This window comes from Corvus hawaiiensis, chromosome 1 (assembly GCF_020740725.1).
Source record: "Corvus hawaiiensis isolate bCorHaw1 chromosome 1, bCorHaw1.pri.cur, whole genome shotgun sequence".
NCBI classification, from domain to species: Eukaryota; Metazoa; Chordata; class Aves; order Passeriformes; family Corvidae; genus Corvus; species Corvus hawaiiensis.
This window is the reverse complement of record NC_063213.1, coordinates 28307713-28330808: the sequence shown is the minus strand read 5'-3', so window position 1 is coordinate 28330808 and position 23096 is coordinate 28307713. Positions and strand designations below refer to the sequence as shown.

The following is a 23096-nucleotide window of genomic DNA, read 5'->3' as shown; positions in this document are numbered from 1 at the left end:
TGCCACTATGAACAATTAAGTTTATGCAGCACTGTCAGCTGGTTGTGAGCTTTTGTTTATAATACAAATGCACTGATGTTCTCTTTCTCCACTTGTAGCTGCCCTGAGAGCTTGTGCTGATGGAGGTGCCAATCGTCTCTACCACATCACTGAAGGGAGCCAGGAAAGGTATGTGAGCAATACACTTGAAGTCATTGAAGTCATCTTTTCTCAATGAAAGTAAAATGTGGAGGAATGGGATCTGTTCAGTTACTTAAGTAGCTGCCTGCTCTCTGCATGGTACTTTAATGAACTGTGGCAGGTAGTATAATATTTTCTCCACATTATCTTAAATTTTTATTCCCAGCTAAAATTTTTAAAAACACAAGTAGCCTGAAATACCATTTTCCCTGAAGCCCACTGGTCTTTTTTCCTCTTGAAAGCTCTGCTCAGTCTGTCTTATTTTGTGCATCCATCAGTGTTAGGCCTCTGAAAAAATTTGCTGTGCCCCTTGCAAGGGTTGCCTAGAGGAACATCTGATGCCTGTCACCATGAGCTGAAACAAAGTATGTCCTTTTCATTTTTCATGTGAGGCCTTAGAGGAAATCTGTTTACTTAGTGAAATGAGGTGGGTGATAAAATAGGAAGTCTTCTTTTCGAATTATTTCTCAGTTAGCATCAGGGCATTATAAATGACCAAAGACAAGCACAGGGACTATCTATAAATGTGTACACTAGGTGAGGAAATATGACTGAAAGAATATGTTCTTGTTTTCCGTAATGGCATTTAAAATTTTAAAACATCCCGAGTTTCTGCCCCGGAAGTGTTGAGCTGGGGTTGTGATGCAAAATACGTCATTCAAGTGATTTCTTATTTTTGTAGTGGAACCATGCAACATTGTACAAACTTAGCCTACTAAGGATTCTTTTTACTTGTCTTTAGGATTTTCAGTTGTTTTGAGCAAGATTTCATAAAAAAGTAGTTTCATAAAAGCAAAGTGATAAAACTGACTCTTGGAGCAAAGTAATGAGAAAGGCATCTGGTAGAACTTACAAGCTTAAGAACAGTTTTAGTCATACAGAAAAATCTGACACATAGTTTGCTTTTCATCTCATGGGAGGTGTATGATGGAGACATGAGGAAGCTCAGTTTCCTCCTTTCCTTCAGACTAAAGGCAAGAGTTAGAGAGGAAAAGTGTAGTCTAAAAGTAAAAACTAAACTAAAAATTTCTTTGTTTGTCACCTGTGAGAAGTTTATCTGAAGTTCTTCAACTGCTAAAACCGAGACTGGAGTCTGGGAAGCACTACTGTTGTAGACTATGTTCTATAACATTCTATTTCTCCTTTTCTAGTAGTTGCTCACAGAGCCATGAAAAACTTGAGCAGGTGTCTGAATTCAAGATTGACTTGCAGCAAACAGTTTTCTTTGATAATGGTGATGGTCTCCAAAGAACAACATTTAAGATTTTTTGCTTTACCTTCTCTGCTAACCCATTCATCTGTTCTGCACACCTTTATGCTTGTATTAAATAAATATAATTCAGGGAAAAATGAATGATTATACTTTGACTTAATAGTTCTTTCAGTCTTACATACTTGGCCCTTGGAGTATTCTTTTCTTCTATCTTTCTTCTTCTCATCTTAATTGCTTTGGGTAGGTATATTTTACCTTCAAAGTAGTTCCTTTGAAACAAAAAAGAAGACGTGCATAATTTGGATTTTTGTCTTTAAAGAAATCATTCTTCTGGAAAGAATATCCATTTACTTCTCTGAAGTATTTTTTTTTTTAAATTCCCCATCCATTGTTATTAAAGAGCCCTCTGCTCAGACTCTACTGACATATTGATAATTTTTTAATGCTCTCTTAACCTTCTTTTAAAACTATACTTTATGCAAAGCCCTGATATCTAATTGTGTTGTATCAAAACCTAAAAAACTATAGTCCTTCAATTTTAGAGAGATTATTATACACAAGAGATATAAATGAAGAACTTGACAGATATTTTGGGCTTGAGTCTTAGTGACACTAAATTTTGTGAAGAATCCTTTAGAATGGGAATTAGGGATAATATTTTGGGAAAAGAACAGCTTTCAGCCTGGGACTGTTGTACAGGTGTCTTTCTTTGGAGATAAGTTCATATTACAGAACCACAGAATGGGTAAAGTTGGAAGGGACCATAGGGGGCTGAAGAAGCCCTTCTTATTGACAGCCTTGGCCAACTTTAATTCCAGATGGGTCTTGACCATCCTCATCTCATTTATACTTACTGTGACAACCTCTCTGTATTCATTCCAAGTGTCCTGACACTGATTCCATTTTGTCTCTATTTCCTGCTTACACTCGAGTAATGACAGGAGTTCCTTGTTCATCCACAAGCTTCTTTCCCCTTGGCCGGATTTCTTTCTCACTGGGATGCAACATTCTTGAGACTGGAGGAATTGATCCTTGAATATCAACCCACTCTCTTGGACCTCTATTTCCTGCAGGCCTCATTCCCACAGGATTCTTTGAAGAAGATCCCTGAAGAGGTTAAAGCTCTTCTGAAGTTCATAGTTACAGTCTTACTCACTGCCCTGCTTCCTCCTTCCCCACACTGAGCTACACAGTCTCATGGTCACTACAGGCAAAGTTGTGCCCAGCATTCACATCTCCAACAAGGCCTTCTCTGTTTATTAGTATAAGGTCAAGCAGCACACCATTCCTTGTGGGATCCTCCACATCTTGTGTAAGGAAGTAATCCTCACCGAGACAGAGCTCAATACATTCCCAGTGTTGCCTCACTCATAGAGGGCAGCTCCACTACCACACCTTCCTGGTCTGTCTCTCCTAAGTAGTGTGTAGCCCTTCATGACAACATTCCAGTCACGGGAGCTATCCCACTACATCTCCATAATCGCAGTTAGATGTGTGACTATACACAGATCTCTAGTTCCTCCTGTTGGTTTCCTATACTGTGTGTGTTGGAGTACAGGCACTCTGTAGAGTTACTCGATTGTGTCAATATCCAAGGAGGGGTGCAGAGGGATGATGCATAGTCTTGTCTGCTGGTTATGTCTTTGGATGCTGGTGTTTAATTAAGGTAGTCCCTCTTAAGCCTCCTTTTGCTGCTACCATGTTCTTCGTCAGTGCTGAACAATTCTTTAACTTGCTTTTCATTATGCTGGCCTGTGCTGGTGGTTGAAAAGCAGCAAAGGGTGAGTCAAGAGCCCCCTGCCTCCATCTATTTCCTGTTTTCTCCACTGATATTTTGACTTGCTTTTGTGCTAGACCCATCAAGCAAAGGAAGTTCACTCCTTCCTCTCTATAGCACTGCACAGGCTGACATAGCAATGACACATTATGTCATGAGGTTAATATATGTAAGGTGTTATATGTCTTCCTCTGTATTCGTGGTGTCATTTTTATGATGTTTGGTTGGTTTTCCCATTTTCTCAAGAAGTCTGGGTTGCAATTATTTTTGTTTAAAAACAAACCAATCCAAGAAAACCTTCATTTTTGTAAGTGCTAACAAGGAGAAATCATGCTGGATTTTTTCAATGGTATGTTAAAACAAATTGCCTTCTAAAGCATGAGGGCTAAGAAGAGTAACCAAAAAGGGCAGGATAACTTTTCCTTAAAGAGGCTGATCCTTGGGAGCTATTGGAAAGACAGGAGTGAAAAAGGACTGAATGCTGGTGCTTTTCTCTCTCTGACTCTACAGTCCAGAAAGGTTATTTTCCACAGACTGGTGACACCAGTTCCCACTTAGAAATAAGGATTACTGCTAAACCATTCTTGATTGCTAAACATTTGCAGCTAATCAGAGTTAAAGGCGAGTTACTGATCTTTATGGGTTTTTTGCTCTGCCTCATTCTGTCTGCCTTGCCTATCCAATTTTGAATTTTCTTGAATCATTATGAAGCACTGCTTTCCACTTCAGCATTACACTGTTGCTTATCTGTATCACACTACAGAACTTGTTTCTCAACACTTTCTGATTAAATCTTAAGGTATTGATTAACCTGGGTATCACTGGCTTTGGAGTATACAAAGGTGAAAAATGCACTGAGAACTATCATCACATTGGAACCTTTAAAACCAATCATTAGTACTTGCGTCTTGGATGCTTTTTCCAGAGAGATATCAAATCCATTGTGTACTCAGGTTTTGCAGTCTTAAGGGCATCAGGTTAAAGAGGGGAGAAGTGAGCTCTCCAAGAGGAAGGATAAACCAATCATGAAAAATACTGTGTTTCTGGAGTTCTGGCTGGCATTTCACACTTACTGTGCGACACTAGTTGGCTTGCCTACAGTCACTGAGAACATTACTTTCACTACCCTTTCAGTTTCTTCCTGTGAACTGTATAAAATATAAGAGTAGCAGTAAAACTGGAAAATGGTAGCATTTTCTACATATTAAACATACCTGAGGTGAAGTCAGGTAATGCATGAAAATGCAGCTGCTACTATACAATTCTTTGAACTGGGCATAAATGCAGACAGCTTCAAGAAGCTCCACAGGAGTTTTTAAAACTTAGGAACAAATTTTATAGACATTTACAGTTGATGCAGCTGCTAAATTTCAAATACAGACCTCAAAAAAGTCTTTTTACAATCAACTTATATTTTTGACATCCCTGTCAGGATGCAATGCCACTTGGGCTTTAGCTTGCCTAATTTCTTCTATCCCCAGGCAGAGCTCTGTGCGCTCTATCTATTCTCTTACAGAAAGGGCAACTCCTTTCCCCCATCTTCCTATCCTGTTCTTCCTAAAAAGCCTGCATCTCCTCATTGCAACACTCAGTCATGTTTCTGTGATCCCAACAAGATTGTAGCTCTGCAACTGCAAACATCTCTGTGTTTTTCTTCCAAGCTGCATGCATTTTCCATGGTCGTATTTTGCATTAAAGTTTGAAAGCTAAACAAAATTTTAACCTTTGAATAGGAAGACCAAGCTGGTGTACCTTCCACGAGGAAAAGTAGTCATCATCATCATGTATTTGCTTGCATGAAAAGTGGAAAGATAGCTCATAGTGTCTGTGTATTTTGATGGTTTCGTGTGTGCATTTTAGCAATTAGTGAGGGTTAGTAGTGCCTTGGCTGCTTCAATAGGCTATTTATAGCTTACACTGAATTTGACTAATCTGAGAACCAGTGCCTCCATTGTCAAGATAATGAAAAGAGAAACAGTTGGACAACAGCTAGCAAAACCCATCTGTAAAATGAGATCTTCTGTCTTTTTTCCTGAATAACCTCCTACTCATGGAAAAGTGGGTCCCTAATAAGATTACTAGACTGAGAAATTCATACATACTTTGCTGTGTTCCATATTGGATTAGAAATAGGGTACTTATGAAGGTAATTAGCCATTGATGTAGCTTAATGTAGAGTTGAGAGGAATTCTTTGCTTGAACTCTTCAGATTAAACTGAGTATTGTTTTTAAGCTATCTTATATTCAGGCAAAATTTAGGACACTGATGCAGAAAACACTGAATGAGGTTATCTGAGTATAGAGTTATACATGAAGAGCACAATGATCATTTCCTGTCTTTAAAAATCTATTCATTGTATGATTTGGGTAGGATGTGAGATAGTTATACTTGTGAAGTTTTGGATATGAGAATATGTGTTAATAATGTTTAAAAAAAAATAGCCTCTGAAACTGTGAGGTCAAAGCTAGCACCTTTGCTGCTAGTAGTGAAGAGTTCTTTGATTTGAGGGATTACAGTCCATAAACCAAGAAAGTTGAAAGCTCAGCCAGTGCTTTATTTGTCAAATGGCTTAAGGAGATCTTTTACATCAGACATCTTTGCCTGACCTAAGAACTATAGCAGTGTTTAAAGATCAAAATTAGAATATTGCATTTATCCTAGTAAATTCTGCAGGAGTGTTCAGAAAAAAACTCCCTATCCACAGTTTCCTCCTTTAGGAATGTACTAGTTTGAAAACAAGCCAGTGGGAGGCACCAAGTCAGAATAACAACTTAATGGGGAAATTAAAGAAAAGGAAGAAAAAAAAATAAGTGAACACTGGTTCAAACCGACAGAGTCAAGATACAACCTGACTCCCTGTTGTAGCAGTCTGGTAGAATGGTGGCTGCAGTCCTCTGAAGTGGTGATCCTGTAGAAAAGGGTCTGCTCTTCCTTAGGCGGTCCAGTGGTGGCTAGGTAGCTCCTGTCCTCTAGAAATCCAGTGGAAAGGTTGTGTCTGGCATTCAGCATCTCAGATTATATCCACGATGGGATGCTTGGTTCCTCCCTCTGGGTGGAGCATCTCACAATGGGGTAACGAGTCATGAGGCCAAGTGTTGATTAGGCTCATTAAGAGAAGATAGTCCAGAGGGAGTTATCTCTGAGTCAGGTGGCAGGACAATGATGGGCCAGTAACAGAAAGACAGTCTGGGGGGAGGAGGCAAGGAAACACTGCCCCACCTGATTTCAACAGCTCCTGAGGATGGTAATAGAATACACTGCAACCCAGGACAAGGAAATACCTGACTTGGAATCCATTTTTAAATCTTTAGAAAACAGCCAGGCAACAACAAATTTAAAGAAACCAAAGAAACTTATATCTCAGTGTTTGGGAAGATGAATCCATTTGAAGTTAAATAATGTGTTTGTTTCAGGTAGTACAGATGAGAAATTCTTGAGATACCTTATGATCATGTAGTTTTTCGCTTTTTTCATTTATATTTTCAGTTTAATTACTTTCACTTGATTGCGTTTTCAAATACATTTATATTCCAGTAGCTGTGCACTGTTAATATAAGTCAAGATTTGTTTCAGAAAAAATGAAGAGTTGAGGTAGCAAGACATGAATATCACGAAATATGCATAGTTTCAGTCCTCAATTTAAACCAAAATTAGCTTCCTGTATTGGAAGGAGTTTCCTGAAAGTATTAGGGCAATAACATCACTAGGCATATGAGACTTATTTGGTCTCTGAATCAAATGCTTACAGAAATTATGAGAGTTGGAAATCATTGGTCTATTTTTTTACTGCTAGGTTCATCTTCATATTAAACAGTTGTATAAGCCAGACCCAGGAGTATGTATGTATTCTTCTGGAAAAGGAGTTATTTCTATTCACTTAGTCATCATATGCTATAAAGGAAAAATCTGGGAGTTACACAGCCATTAGTTCGGATTCACTTGAGAATTTTGGGAGGAGGAGAAGTACTCTTTTGCTATCACAAGAAGTGGAGATGTATTTTGAGAGAGACACCAGCAACTGGGTGCTTCTAATTGTACTCACTACATAAACCATAACACAAAATGGCCATGTTTGTTTTTATCATTTCCTCAAACTGAAAATCAAATAGCAGATAATAATAAAACATATGGTCTTAAAAATATTAGCAGTATCTAGTTGAGATTAAATTACTCTTTATGTTGAATTTCTGTTGCTTTTGCTAGTCAAGATGGGTAATTGTAGAGTCATAGTAATATTTATAACTGAAAATTACGGAAGGTGACAGCCCTGCCTGTTGTTGTGACCCCTGAAAGTTAGATCTCTAATAGAAAGAAGGCTTGGTCTCATCATGCCCTTACAGAAGCTGTGAAATGGCTGGCTTTTCATCCCTGAGGTACACATGTGTACGTGGATGTATGAATGCCTTGTTTCTTTTATGTCAGGAGACAATAGAAGCAAGTTATTGTCTTACTACAGGACCATGCTTTCTTTACAGGAGAAGAGTAGAAAAGAAAAAGCAGTCCTAGGTAGAACCTCTGGATATGGTTCACAAGAGGCAGATGTAGATGTACCAGGTTATGTCTCAGTCTCAAGACTGAGAGTATTGTCTACAGGTTAAAATGGAGAACTGGGAACCAAGACTTTTATTTTGTTCCTTTATTCATTTGCTCAAAGTCATGCAGTGAGTTACAAAATCATCTCACATTCTCAGTTAGTCACCTTTAAAATGCAGGAAAATAGTTCTTAAGAATGAGTAAAATGCTTTCCTAATCACATGATCTCATCAGAGTTTCTGATATTTCCTTGTTAAAAGATGAGCCTATCAAAGGGCCAGGTATCACTCCTCATGAGATCAGTATTTAATAATGAATAGTAGGTCCTAGGTGGAAGCAGACTTGATCTTCAGGAGTGCTCCAGGAATCTTCATGCTTTGGCATAAATCCACTGATTTTCTTTCTTTCTTTGCATACCTCAATACATTCAAAGATGACATTAGGACACTGTTGTTTCAGTCACATCAACAAACATTAAGTGTGAATCTCTGCTTTTTTGGAATGATTCTAATCTTGCTTAGGAGTAGATAAGAAGGACCAGGACAAAAGTCTGGGGAGATGGAGTGATGAGCAAATACAAAACAGGTGGACCATTCAACTTTAGAAACAAGGTCTCCCGGCTGCAAGTGAGGTGCTTTGCCCATAAAACTGCTCTATCCCAGTAAGAATGCTATAAACCAAGTTTAAATTGCCAGCCAGGAAATCAAAGGGTCACGATTTGTCCAGAACAGCAGTTCTAGAAAAAAAAACAGGGGAAAAAGGGGGCTGAGAAAAAGAGAACAAAGGGACACTTTCAATTAATCCCAGGTCTTTCAAACAGAGGGTTTGTACTGCTTCAGTTTATTCTTCAAATAGCTGTATCTCTGCCCCTAGTGTACTGTAAGTAGAGGAATGTCATTGCCATCTGGCTGATTTCTGGCTTTATGACATGGTAAAAATCATTTATGGCCACCCCAATGCTAGAAGTTAGGATTTTGCAGTGATAAAATATCCGTGCATTGAGTCACATCTGGGAGAAGCCATTGGGAAAAGATTCCTGAGCTGGCCAAAGAGTACTCACAACTTTATAGTGGTTTGGTTTGTTGTGCCTAAGGAGTAATTCTCAGGAACCAGGACAAGCTGGGTTTGTGTGTAGTGTTTGAGTGAAATGTATGCCTTCGTTTCCTTTGCATGTCTGACTATCAATAGAAATTAAGGATTAAGCCAGCGATGCTTGTTTTTATGGAGCAATGCTTTCTACAGGTGTTTGGGGCAGCCTGGGGACTGGGAGTTTTCCTATTCTTGCAACAAAGCAAAACTAGAAAGTTCTTACAAGCCTCAAACCAAGCTGGGTCTTTGCTGCAATAGTACTTGTCATTTAAAATTTAAAGTGCAGATTTTATATTGAACATGTCAAGAATGATCTCAGATTTGAAAGAAGCTCTGTTAAGACCTGAGAAGAATGCCAAGAGCAGTGTTCAATCAGGGAGCACAGAAATCCATGTGCTATTAATGCCTTAAAATGAATTCATGTTAATAAATTACCTTGAAGTTGACTAATCTGCACTGTTATACTTCAGACATTTAGGAAGGGATTCCTAGTGCTCTAACACCCATTCTCTTTTTTGGTTTTTGGCTGTCTTTTTTTCCTAGCCTGGAAAATTCTTGGAAAGAGAAGGTATAGTCTTCACCTTGCAGGTGACTTCAAATCACAGGATATTGCATAATGGGACAGAACACAAAAAATACCCATAGATAAATTATTCAGATTAGCTTTTGTTGTCTCTAAAATGTTCTTTCAGTAAACTTATTAGTGACTGTTGGAGCACAAACATATTCTGGGTGGATATTGCTTGGTTTTCTTTCCTATTCTCTTTTTTCAGGAGACTCTGCTCTATTTTTATAAATATGTGAAAGCCAGAAGTTCTGACTTTTAACAATTTGCATTCAAATGGACACTTTTATTTTCAGAACAGATTATTGTATTCTTCAAATCTGTTTAAATTTAGTGTTAGTGAAGCCAGAAGCTTGCAAATGGGGGGACTTTATGTACTGTAGAATATAATGAGAAGTAAATCTTTAGAATATAAATTCATTCATCTTTAAACCATTTTTCCTAGTTGTTCTGCTAAGATTTGTTTTTAAACCTAATTGTATTCCAAGAGTGGTTTCATTTTACAAATGGACTCTTTCAGCTTTTCATTTAAAAATGTTTTGTGCCACAGTTGTTTTCACAGAAAATGCTGTCAAGAACAAGGAACTGTGCTCTCAAGCTGTGATCAAGGCTGCTTATTACAGTTGATAACGAAGAATATTGAATAAATTTACTTTTTAGGGTGAGGAGATGAATACCCTGTGTCTCCTCTGACAAGGATAAACCATAGAGCAAAAACTGCAGAACCAGTTTCCTTACACATGAAGGGTTGAGCATCAATTAATTGTTGGTTGATTGAAAGTTGGGCTAGATAAGGTTGCCAGCTCTACAAATTCCATAATTTAAGGCAAGAGGATTAAGCCTTGTTAAAAAATTGGAGCTCTGAGACATCACAGAATCAGTTTTGTTCTGCTACCAGAAATAATTTGTTCAAGTATGTGGATAATGTGTACAGTGGTACCTCCAAAGCTGCCCTTGGATACACATATTCAGAGAGACTCAAATCTCCTTCAACTCATAGTTCATACAAAAATCACACTCATGGGTATGCACACTCCTCTCCAACCACCATACTACTTGCCTTATTTAGATAATAGCCTGAGCAACATTTTTGCAAAATGGTGGAGGAAAAAAATAGTTTTATTCAGTACACCTGAAAACGTAGTGAATGTCAATTATAGAGAAATGTAGAGAATTCTGATTTTTGAGCAAGGGAATAAAGATCTGTTTTTGATAACAGATAAAATGAAAATACCTCAGGCATTAATGTTAAAAGATAGTCAAAAGGCTGTTGGAAATGGTATAAGCTGTACAGAAATATCTTGCCTACTGATCCCGAATAACTGAGAAGAATGATGTCTGATCATACAGCAGGTAGATTAGATCCAAGGTTACAGAGTGTCTTTAAATAAATGGAAGTGCATAAAGATCCACTGGGGTTGTGGTTTGATGCTTTTCTACCTGTGTGGGACATTACACATGATCAAGTCTAGAGTCTATTTGCAAACTGGTTATGATGTCTCTGCAGAACCGTGGACCAGTATCAGCACATCCTTCAGCTCTGGCTCATTAACTCAGCTATGAAATAGGGAGTGTTTTGACTGAAATATGCGCTAAGGCACTAAGATGGTTTCTGATGGCAGCATGAGCATGTTCTGTATGCTGTGGGCAATGTCTTTACTTGCAAATATTTTCCATTTTTCTTATCTTTTTGTTAGCACTTGTGTACATATCAGCACCTCAGGAATAGATTAGTACTGCAAGGATATGACTACAAGAGTGAACTTCAGAGAGATGAGAGAAGAGAGCAGTAGATAAAGGGGGGGATGACAACTCTAGCATACCACCGAAATACCTGTATGTTGTGAGGCAGTCTGAACATGGAAACATTCAGAATAAAAAATGCATCTGTCTTGCAGTAATTCTTTTTGGTTCAAATAGGGACATGTGCATGTACTGTACAACGAAATTACTGAAATGGGCTAAGGAAGAGATGCATTCAGCTTTTATTGGCTTTGGAGCAATGTCCTTGTTTATTCCTGAGTACCAAGGAATATTAAACTGACTACAAAATAAAAAGGGTCAGACAAATTATACTTGGGAATGAATACAGCTGAACATGGTCGAAATTTCTGTTTCATTCTAGAGAGAGAAGAAACAAACCAAGACTGACCAGTGACTATCTCTGTGGGCACACAACATGAAGATCCTGCTAGAAATTGGGTCGTGGCTTTTTTTGGGATTTTGAAATGCACCTGATGAATGAGGGGAACTGTGATTCCATGCAAGCTTGTCAGTTTTGTTGTCTTTTTAGTGTTACTTAGGTATTTTTATTTATTGTCACAACACAGAAACATGTGGAGCCTGTGCTTGTTGAATAGGGATCCACATTGCCTTTTGTGCAAATTCAGGATGTTCTATTGACTTAATTGGTAAGATATTAAGCACTAGATGCCTAAGCGATTACACCCTCTCCATGCATTGCCTTGAATTCTTGCACTATAACTAATGTTTTACTTGATGCATCACTTCTCCATGGTGATTGCAAGCAGGGAAATTGCCACAGCTGGATCTAATGTTTTCAGCAACCTGGTGTTGTTACAACAACCTGTGAAATGGATGGAACAAGAGCGAGACTCCTACTGTAACTTTGTCAGTAACCACATCTTCCAGAGACTGGGACATAATCCATTTTTATCTCTGGGGCTTTAAAAAAAAACCCAAACCAAACAAAAAACCTTTTAACTGTGTAAATGTTGTTTGAGCATCTATTACTCTGATTCCATCATTGGAAATAGTTGGAAATTATTACTGCCTACTGTATGTGAAATAACTTTGAGGTGCCCACACAGTGATTAAAATATTTAGAATATTTAGAATAGTAGCAGTAACACCAGGAATGAAATTAATACCGTAGCAATAAATTATTTTTGGTCTAAGAATAGTTCTTGCTCTATTCTTGGTCTAACTCTCGAGGGATATCCCACCTACACAAACTGCTTAACTCTTAAACTGCTTGGCTTTCCCTGGTGGTTAAGGAACTCCAGCTGGAATAAGTTTCTTTCTTTTGAAATTAAGTTGAGTGGGCAGTTGAAGGTACTCACATCATGTGACTAATGGGAACATGTAGATAAGATGTTTTGGACCACAGAGTATGCATGTGCATGAAGTTTGATCTTCATTTTCTTCAGTGTTTTGATCTCTGTGTAAAAGGTATCTGGCATATAAAAAAAAAAAAGAATAGAAGCAATAAATAATCATTTAGCTCTTCTCCTTCATTTATTCATTATAAGTGTTTTGCATAAATTGGAGTGACTAAGTGAAAGGAAAAGTAGGGATTTGCAGTTTGAGACTGGATTAACCCATTGGTGTGGAGAGACCTTATAGGATGCAAGTGAAGAAGATTGATAAGGATCAGCAGGTTAGAAAAGGCATATTTTTAGAGTGCTTGATGTATGAAACAGTGGCAGAGGGGGTAGCAATGGCAGCAGAGAAACGGCTGTGCCTTTGGACTTCCCCTTTTCCTTCAGCATAAAAAAGAGACTGGTACGTGGGTGTAGCTCAAAATGTTTTGTATGAGACTGGTAGGACTTCTGGGTCAGCTTTTGTTTTTTGGGGTTTTTTTTAAGCTGGTGAGTGGGTAGTAGAGTGATTGCTTGATTGATTGATTTATTGTTTCTGCAACTGGTGTGTGTTACAAGTCCAATGACATTGTTCGGTGGTGGGTATCCAGCTGTGGGCCAGAGCAGTGCCTGTGGTTGTCGCTTGCTGTGCGCAGAAGTGAAGTTACTCTGCAAGGGCTTGGAATCATAGAGTCTTTATGCAGCAATGCAATAGAATTCTGAATATCTCTGTTTCTTTGTCAGCAGGGGTTTTGCCTTGGTGTTTGGAGGATCTAAACTGGTTAGGCACGGATATAATCTAAAAAAGGCAAAAATTGGAAGGGACGGAGAAAAGCAGGGCACAAGGAAAAAGATGGGAAGGGAGTGAAAACATTTTTGATACTAAAGCTGAAAAGGAGAAAAGTCTCTGGAATAAACCTGGGTAATAACTCCAGTGGAGCAACTGCTATTCTGTAGCAAGAAAGAAAGAAAGGAAGGCTTTGTTATTTTCCTCTGCAAGTTCCAGTGGTATCTGTAGGAGGATTGATGTTTTCTAATTTTATAAGCTGCAGCAGGGGTGTTAAATACTGGTGGACAGATCAGATTGGAATCGTGCACATGAAGGTATTTTGAGTGGTGAAAGACTGTCCCAAAAAGACACCTGAAAAGAGTCAGTAAAGAATCCAGTGCCTTTTTTTTTTTCTTTTTTGCTAAAACATCATCTGTGAGGTTTGACAACAAATGGCTGTAATTAATGAAGTGACAGATGTGGATGTCAATATCTCTTCTTTCTGATGCATTCAATTGAAGGAAAAAAATGAAAACTGCATGAGGTGATTTTGGGGTGGTTTTGTACAGGAGGGAATTGTATGAGGAGCATGCATGGATTGATACAATTTTTAGCTCTCAGAAGGAATTCTCAGGATGCTGAAGAATCCATTTTGAAGAGTTAGCATTCCTAGCCAGTGAGCTACTGGACCAGCACCTACTCTGCAAGCACCAGTCTGCTCTGATTGGTGCCAAGGGGCCAACATTAATCCATCGTTCAAAGCTTGCAGCAAAGCAATGAAAGTGACTGCATGAGCTGTGGTTCTGCCTCTCATCTTGGGAAAAGGTTACTGCTCTCCGATTTCCGTTCAGGGTCACAGTGTTTCAGTGTGAATGGCACTTTCTGACAAAGACAGGAGCTGGAACTGTACTACACTGTCATTTGGCTTAGTGGGATATTTAAGCTTCTGCTAGCTTAAACAAATAGGAATTAAATGGACCAATCCCTCCTCATTTCATTACTCCCTCTTCTTTGCCCCACAGTGAAAGTAATAGGGAAGAGCATTCATGATCACGTTTACTGTAATGAGCCTCTCCTCTGGGGATACTCTTGTGGCATCTTTTAATGTTAATTTAGTATTGATTTATGATTCTAATTGATATGCTCTAGCTCTTGTTCATTAAGTGACCACATACAGGGTTCTCATATTTTGTGTGTTCCCTGTAAAAACTTGTGCACTTCATTAAATCTCAGCATTAAAGGAAGTTTTTCCAGGCAGAGCAATATTCCAACAGCACGTCGCAAATGCGCAGGAGGATCCCAAGGTCACAAACTCCTTTCAGAGGTTAATTAAGTCTGAAGGAAAGGTATTCTGTTGTAATTAAATAGTAATGAATGAGAGGCCAGGAATATTTGGTGCATAATGCAATACCATGAGGCAAAGCCAAAATCATCTGCAAATTTATTGTTTTATTTTGTATTCTATTATAAAATACCCTTGGGTGTCGGTGTAATTTTTATTCTCCAACTTGCCTATGACAGAATGGGGATTAAGTGGTCAGTGCTGTCATGCATATATGTGATCGTAATACACCTCAGTAGTGGTTTCAAGAACTTTAATAGCATTCCCAGTATGTTGAAGAGGGCTTTCATCAGGATTGTGATGCCTTCCCATTCTGCAGGATCACATTTTTAATCAGAGGGGAAAGTGCTTCCTTTGCCACGTTCACACTGGAAAAGCCATGGCAAGTTTTGACTTCTTTTAGTAGCATCAGCAGAAATACAATCATACTCATGACCCTGTTTAAGAGCTCATCAAAATTTCCCTTTTAGTTCATGTGCTTCTGGGGTTTAATATATCCACCTGTTCAAGTGTGTTAGGCAGGATCCTGGCACAGGACCATACACAAGTTGTCAATCCAAGTGTAGATTTTTCTTTATTGTTTTCCCCAACCTTCTTTGTAAATTAGCCAACATTCCAACATTCACACACTGACTTGTTCCATTTCGTTAGCTCCGAAGAGTGAATTATTTTAATCTCTAAACATATTATAGGAATCTAGAGACCAAAAGCATGAATTACCAGTAGGTTGTAGCTTTAATTCCTTACTTCTGTGTTTTAAAAGTAATTGAAATTATTTTCTCATCTGAAAGTTGCATTTGTAAACTGTTTTTCCCACATTGTAAAAGAAACAAATGGGGAAAACTGCTCCTATGTACTCCTTCTTGGAGCTCTTCCATGCACCAACATCAGCCAGGAGTACAACTGAAAAGAAATTGCCCTTTGATTCCACAGCTTGGCCTCTGGAAAAGCTGCACTGGCTTATGAACGCTGCAGCCTGCCCTTCTAGGGCCTTGGACCTGGCTTCAACCTGATGGCTTGGAACAAAGATATTTTCCACCTCCCTCTCTATCATGGCCATTCCTATCCAGGTAAGGGAGGTGGTGTTTTTTAGATTTAAAGAGCCACATTGCCTGAAACTTCTTATGGGATCCCCAAAAACTGCTGCAGTGTCAACTGCACCTGAGGTTCATTGCTATGTAGAGAGAGTGGGTGTGCTGTACCTCCTGGAGTACCTGGAGCTGAATTTAAAGGCGGGAATGGTCCAAAATCTTGGTGCCTTTTTATCAGCATGTCAGTCCAAATTCCAATTTATTACCAGCTGGCTGGCTGTAGCTGGCTGGTGCAGCCTTGTTTTGCATTGGAACTTAACAGGTATTTAACAGCCTAGGATTTAGGCAATGCTTTGCTTACAATGAAGTAAACTTCTCTGTTAATCTTCAGGAGGACTTTCTGCTTCTCTCCAAGAACAATTACTAAAGTAACCTCAGCGACAGTTTCTCTGCTATTCCAGTAAAATATGTGTCTCTTACTTCATTATCAGGTAGATAGGTCTAATCCTCCTAACTTTACACATTTTTCAGAAACTTATCAACCTGAGAATTAATGTCCTACTGGTATTAAAATGTGTGGAAAAAATTATGTAGTAGTGAATTTTAGACTGAAGGAATGGGCCACACTGTCATTCAGTTGAATGACATCTTCTGTTGAATGACATCTCTAATGATGGTTACATTCCATGTCACCTGTGGTAGTCTTCAGGCTACTCCCAGAGCATCTCAGTATACACTAATTCAAAGTGTCTGATTCACAGCTCATCTGTGCCCAGTCTTTTCCAAAGCTTTTCCAATGCTGCATCCACTCAGAGTTCTCCTCTCCCTTCTTGTAGTGCACATGGTGCAGATGGCAGCAGGGATATTAGACCTCTGAATATCTTCCCTGAGGAACAACTCCTCTCACTGTATATAAAGGGAATAGCTTTTAATAAGAGCTCATCATTGCACTTGTATTATTTATAGGTAAATCTGTGTCCTTAAGATCTAGTTCTCATCCTACAAGAAAAGTTAATTAATGTGTTGAAATTTAATAAAATACTAAGTCAAAGTGGTTATGACAATAATAGAACTTAGTAGAATAGCAGGTAAGGGTTATATTTTTTAATCATAATAAATTGTGACACTCATATGGGGATATTATTACATTTTTTTTATAATAAGCAGGGAAACAACAGCATCAGAATTGACATTAAATTTTTTTCAGCTACTGCATTTGATAGAAAATTACTTCTGCAGAGGCCAAGACAGGGATTTTTTTGGCCTATGTGTTACTTATTGAGAGTGAGGGATTTTTTTCTGAGAGTGCTTTTAGCCCACATAGACAAAAAGAGGAAAAGAAGGAGGATCAAGGAGGGGAGATATGACAGCTGGTTAGGGGTCAGTAGCTCTGACCGAGGAAGCTGTGACTGGTCTGGAGAAATGGTCCCTAAAGGAATCGCCTTCCCGAGGCCCGGTGTCTTCCCTCAGCTGCTGGGCAGGAGGGCCCTTGCAGAGGCTGTCAGCTCTTTAGTGATTATCAGCTCGTGATTTCAGCTCAGCTCTGCAGGGCAGCCTCCAGGCCAGACCAGAGAGAGACGAGAGGCTCCTGTGGCTGGTTCCGCACGGAAGGTAGCTTTATTGTGGGTCCGTACTGCGGCGAAGGGGAAAGCCGGGGACGAGCTCACTCTCCCCCTCACAGAGGTAGAGGGCTAGCTTTTATAGGGATACAGGGGATGGGTGTCAGAGGGTAAAGGCCAGTGGGTTACAAAAGATCTGCATAGGGTCTCCCAGAGGATTCTGGGTCTGTCTTCTTCTCACTGTAGCTGAAAAGTGGCTGCCTTCTCAGGGGGATCCTGCTGGGAGATTGCTCAATCTCCTTATCTCAGCAGACATCCCTCCAGGGCAGTGGCTGGGCATACCCTACAGGGAGAGATTGAGAACAGAGAATTCTATACTATCATGTGTATGTTTGTAATGTTTCTAATGCCTCAATCCAGTGCACAGGTTTTTTTTTTTCTGTGATTGCCACTTACAAATAAGCACAAATCTATACATTGCCCTGCCTGGATCTTCTATCTGTCAGGTAGGTAGTTATCTCAGTGCTATCATTTGTGCTCTTAAGTAGCAGTAAACGAAGTGCTGCAGATACAAATGGGAGGACTGGCTCAGGTTCTCTTCAAACCTTCCCTCCACAGTATGATTTCCTTGATTTTGATGAAACATTAATAGGGACAGCCAGCTTAAGTAACAGGCAGATGGAGTTTGGTAGGTAGATCCCAGCCACAGCCTGGGTATTAAAAGCTTAATAGCACATGCCTGCTTGCTCTGCTGAAAATGCACTGTAGCACCCTAGTCTGACTAATGGGTGGGGGGAGATGGACAGGCACACACATTTGTTTCTTGAACACACTTAAGAGTCTCATATGTGAAGTTGGCAATGTTCTGGAAACAAGCACAGCAAGCACTGCCATTATAACTACTCTACTACCAGTCTCTGAGCTGTTCTAAAGCTAGCTCAGATTTATATACACTTCAGTCAACCAAGTTCTCAATGTAGCCTTGGAGACCCTTCACAGTGCCCTTAAATTTCTCTTGGTCATGCTTTCAGGTGCTTTTTTTTACCTTTTTTTTCTCTTTTTTTTTTTTGTCTATGGTTTGTGTTTAGTTGGTGGTATGTTTTTTTTTTCTTAGCAAAGATTATGTGGAAAATTGCTCTGTTTTGAATGTATTAAAATATAAAAAAATAATTTTACATCTTCTTCTGCTCTACCAATTCTGAATGTAATGATGAAATTGCTTCTAAGCTTGAGTTTTGCATTGGACTCCATGTGTGTTGTGACTCACCAGCTGTGTTGCCAGCTGTGTTGCATGTAGCTGTATTGGTTTCAGATGGAGCTGATACAGAGCTTCCCTCCCCCTGGTTGTGTGTGCCAGGTGAGTCTGTACGTGTGCAGGTTTGAAGGATTGGGACCTAGTGAGGATTTCAGCATATGCATGCAGATTTCTGGTGCTTGTTAGTGACAGCTGTGGTAACGGCTTCACAGTAGTAGAAATCTAATGTGATCTGAAGGAGGCATTACTTGCGGACCTTGACCTCTTGCAAAATTTTGTTGCCTTGATGTATTTATCATCCCTGGAATTGTTCAAGACTAGTCTGGATGGGACTTTGAGCAACCTGATATAGTTGAAGGTGTCCCTTCCCATGGCAGGGGGGTTGAAACTGATGATCATTAAGGTTCCATCTAAGGCGAATCATTTTATGATTCTGTGAATTCTCCTGCAGTAGGACTGCTAACATAAAAACCAGCACAGACTCCTGTGGTTATGAAGGCCATTTTATGTTGTGCTGAGGATCAGTATTTCCTTGGTAAAATTAGTTTGATAAGCAGAAGGTGAAATTTTGGTAGGTCAAATGAGTACTGTGTGTCCATGGTAGTCACTCCACAGGTATGAGATAAAGTCTGAAAGGATGTGGCTTGCTTTATTCTTTTAATATTTATCAGCTGTGGGCTAAATTGTGAAATAATTAATATAAACTAGATCCTTGGCTTTTGTAAGTTATCTTGGCTTGATTAGCTGCTGATCAGTTATTCCAGCTAAAGATAGGAAAAGATTGTATCTTCTGAATATCCCTGTGACAGCTGGTGCTTTCGAGGGGTGAAGGAAGCTCTGAGAAGCAAGAAGGACTTCAGGTTTTGACATGGTCCTTCAGCCAGTACAAAATTTAGAGTTTTTTCCCCTAAGGAGCATTTCCCACCCTTACACTGGATACCATGGCTGTGTAATTGCTATGTCTTCTTTTCAGATTAGCTACCTGGGGAGCTGGAGGGAGCTTCCCTGTGGTGGTGATGGTAATGGCTAACTTCTAGAACAGACTTTTTTTTCCAGGAGGCATTGGAAGCTGTGCTGACTGCCAGGAGGAGGAACCTGACTGCAGCTAAACTAAAGGAGAATGTTAACAGCTAGAATTGCATTTCCTTTTACTTGGGAGTCTTTGGGAAAGCAGACAGCCCGTATAGTGGCAGGGTGACACTGCAGCAGGTTTCCTTACATTACTATATTTCATTACATGTAGGTTTGTTCACTAATGAGCAGTGGAAAGAAATAATGATTTATGTCCGGCAAGTCACTGTCAACCAGACATCCTTTTGCATCTATTGAGGTGCAGAGCATAGGTATGAACTTACCTGCTTGGTATAGCAGTTTAAATGTTTTACAGAAGAAAATGTCAAGAGAGCTGATTTTTCCCTAGGTGAACACATTTTGTCAGTCTCTCATTCTTTATCCCTTATAAAAAGTTGAACAAATAAAACCCTGCTAGAAAAACTATTTCAGTTGAGTACATCAGGCTGTGATCAGAAGGCAGATTTATTGATACATGAGAGTAGCAGCTTTATTTTGTTTCTTAATTTCATCCATCTGTCAAGTAACTATAAAAGGTGGTTTTATTCTTTAATTAGAGCTTTATCAGAGGCATTTTAATTGCAGCTGTGATCATGAAAATGGTTGTTTGAAACGCTTTTAATCTTGTGAAAGAGAGAACTGGCTGTGTGTATTCATAACTGTAAACCTGCTGACTTTGTGAACTAAATTATGGCACTGGTACCTTGACTCTGTAGAGGTGGTGACACAGTCAGAAAGGCAAAGCAAGGATTAAAGTGAGTAAGATCTCTGCCAGCTGCAGGAGCTTTACCCAGCTCTGATGCTCCAGCCTACTGAAGACAGAAACACTGGTATACTAAACAGTTTTCCACCAATTCCTTCAGAGCTTGAGGCATACCTTTCATCTTTTCAATTAGTACAAACCTTAAAAGCATTTCTGTTAAACTTTGCAATACACTGTTGTCCAAATCACAAGTTCCAGAAAGTGGAATAGGGTCATGCATTGTACAGCCAGATTGTGTAGAAATTGGAGAATCCTCCCTTGAGTTTATCTGATGAAAGGGAGGCTGCTTTTTGGTAGAGGTTACTCAGCATCATATAGAGCCCAACTCTCATTTTGTATGCGCATTTATCTTCTGCTGTCTCTCTAATTAATGCTGCTGTGCTGTGCTAGGCAAGAGGTGCAGGTACCTTTTGAAATGCTAATGCTCTGCTGGAATATCCTGGTTCTCTGTCAGCTCTGGAGAAACTGCAGCAGAGGTCAGCAGCAGAAGGTTTAATAAAACTTCTGCCTCCCAGTGACTTACCCAGTTTCAGCCATATAGAGACAACAGACTTCAAACAGCTGTCTGCTGTTATGTGTCGTTTCTCCATTCCTTGCCACGTGGGCTCACACCACCTAAAAACATGAAGTGATACGTTTTGTTCCTCTGTGTAGTACGGCTGTTTTCAGGATCCTCAATGCATTGTTTCTCTGCAAAATATTATGTACCTTATCAGCGTAAGGGCTCGAAACTTGAAGGAATCATATTAATATGTTTAAGGTACTCAAGCACATCTTCACCAGAAATAAAAATGGTTTGCTCAGTGGTTCCTCTACAGGCAATCAAAGCCTAGGATAGGAAGCATGTTCAATAACTGTACAGAATCAACTCTGCCTTTCAGTAATTTTGTTGTAATCAGATGTTCTGGTTTTCTCCTGAAGACTTCTTATCTTCTGTGTAGGTGTTTCTAAAGTAAATTTTTATATGACAATTCACTTTCATGGCTGGTCATCCTACTTATCTAAGTGTAGAGGTGTCTCTTTTCTGGCCACAAAACAGAATATCCATCTGTAAAATGATGTGTAAGTGAAAATCAGAAAAGAAAATGCAGGCCCAAACAGGAGCAGCATAATATAGACTTTTGAAAACCTGCAGATTTCCTCTTGTCTGCTTGGAACAAGTGTCATGGGTTAGCAAAGCATAGTCCCGGAAGTGATGTTCTTGCAAAGGGGTGCTTACCTGACAGAACCTACCAGCTGGTCAGTTTGAATATGGACAATTCTTTAAGCCACTTAAATTGTGACTGCCTCTGTGATGCACACTTAAGAATAGACAAAGCCTGGGCAAAGCCCTCTCCCGTTTCCAGTGCTGGGACAGGTGGCTGCGGGCCCCGTGCGGGGGCCGGCGGGCCCGGCCCAGGCCCTGCTCGGGCCAGGCCACGGCCATCCTGGAGCCGATGGGCCCTGTTCCACCTGCGGACCACCCCCCCCCAGTCCCCCATCCTGCTCTGTGCAGATGGAGTGGCTCGGCTCCCCTTCTCCAGTGCAGCCAAGACTCAGCTGAAGCTGCCCTGCTGTCTGACAAAGGTCATGTGACCAACAGCGATAATCGAAATTCCAGCTGCAAGGCCTAGGTGAGATTAACCCTTTTAGTGCTGTGAAGAACTGAAAACCTGAGGGAGGAGAAAGAGGAGATGCTTAAAACTGAAATTCTGTTGTGAAGCTATGATATATCAGAGTACTTGTTGTAATTTCATGAAGGCATGGGGAGTGGAGCATTCAACTTGTACTTGTGAGCAAAAGCACCTGCTCTGAGATAGGCAGATGCTGAAGCAGCTGTAATTTGATGAGAAGTTTGAACAGGGAGAGATGGAAGCGATGAGGATGCTTACTCCACATGGAAAGGGGAAGACCTCTGTTCCTAGAGATGCTCTCAGAGATAGTCCTAGAGATGAAGATGAGGAGGACCCTTTGCTCCCAGGGAAGGAGGAGGGCCTCTGTTCTTAGAGATGAAATGCTCCCAGAGATGGGTGAAGAGAACTTTTGTTTTTGAGCAGCTCAACCTTAAAATTGTACCCCAGTAATTCAAGAGTGGACGCTCGAAAGCAGTTGTGGGAAAAGCTGCAAGTCGGGGAAGGGACTCACATGCGAGCAGAGAACCAACCCGGGCGGCTGGCTCGTTGTGATAATGTTTTCATAGCATGGGTAAGAGAGACTCCTCTTCCTAAATGGACTGAGCAAGGCTATTATGGAAGTGATAAACAGACTGAACATCTCAAGGGTTGTCTTTTTACATTGTCAGTGGGAGAAGGGAGAAAGGTGGGGGGAGGAGAAGAGTTCTGAAGGTGTGGTATGATTTTTTTTTTCCCCTCTTTCTTCTTTTAGGTCTGTTAATAACTTCTTTATATTCTTTCAAGTTCTGTGCCTGCTTTGCTTTTCTCCTAATTCTTATCTCACAGAAGGTAAACAGTAATGAGTATTTTGGACCAAACCACTACACTAAATTGGTGTTTCTGCCTGGTTACAAACCGAACCCACTACAACAAGTTACTCAGTAAGGGGATAAATCTCTTCTCGTTGCATTCATGACTCATTCTGTAGAAAGGGCTCTAGAGGATTTCTGCTGCAAGCTACTTACTTCAGTTTCTAGCCTGAAGAAGCAAAGGGCATCTTTAAGTTCAACCTCCCTTGCAAAGATGTTCTTTCCTGGTTTTGTAAGTATGTAAACAGATGCTAAATTTGGGGCAGGTACTTAAGGTACTCAGGTGAGAGTAAGTAAAGTAATAGAAGCAAGGAAATCCCAGTGAACATCTTTCATATGTAACTTCTTACTCTTTGATTGTGCTTGACTTTTAAGTGTTCTTAGTG

At 39.9% G+C, this 23096-nt stretch overlaps 1 protein-coding gene across 3 annotated transcripts in view; it reads left to right on the top strand.

The window, feature by feature from the left end:
• The window catches only part of TPK1 (thiamin pyrophosphokinase 1), a 311682-nt gene that overhangs the window by 115446 nt on the left and 173140 nt on the right, over window positions 1-23096 (top strand). For 2 of the 3 annotated variants that reach the window (XM_048297771.1, XM_048297761.1), the window contains one exon: window positions 99-168. In XM_048297771.1, the coding sequence (XP_048153728.1) occupies window positions 99-168 (70 nt within the window). Of the gene's footprint in view, window positions 1-98; window positions 169-23096 lie in introns of those variants that run through there. The other variant, XM_048297782.1, reaches the window with a different exon arrangement.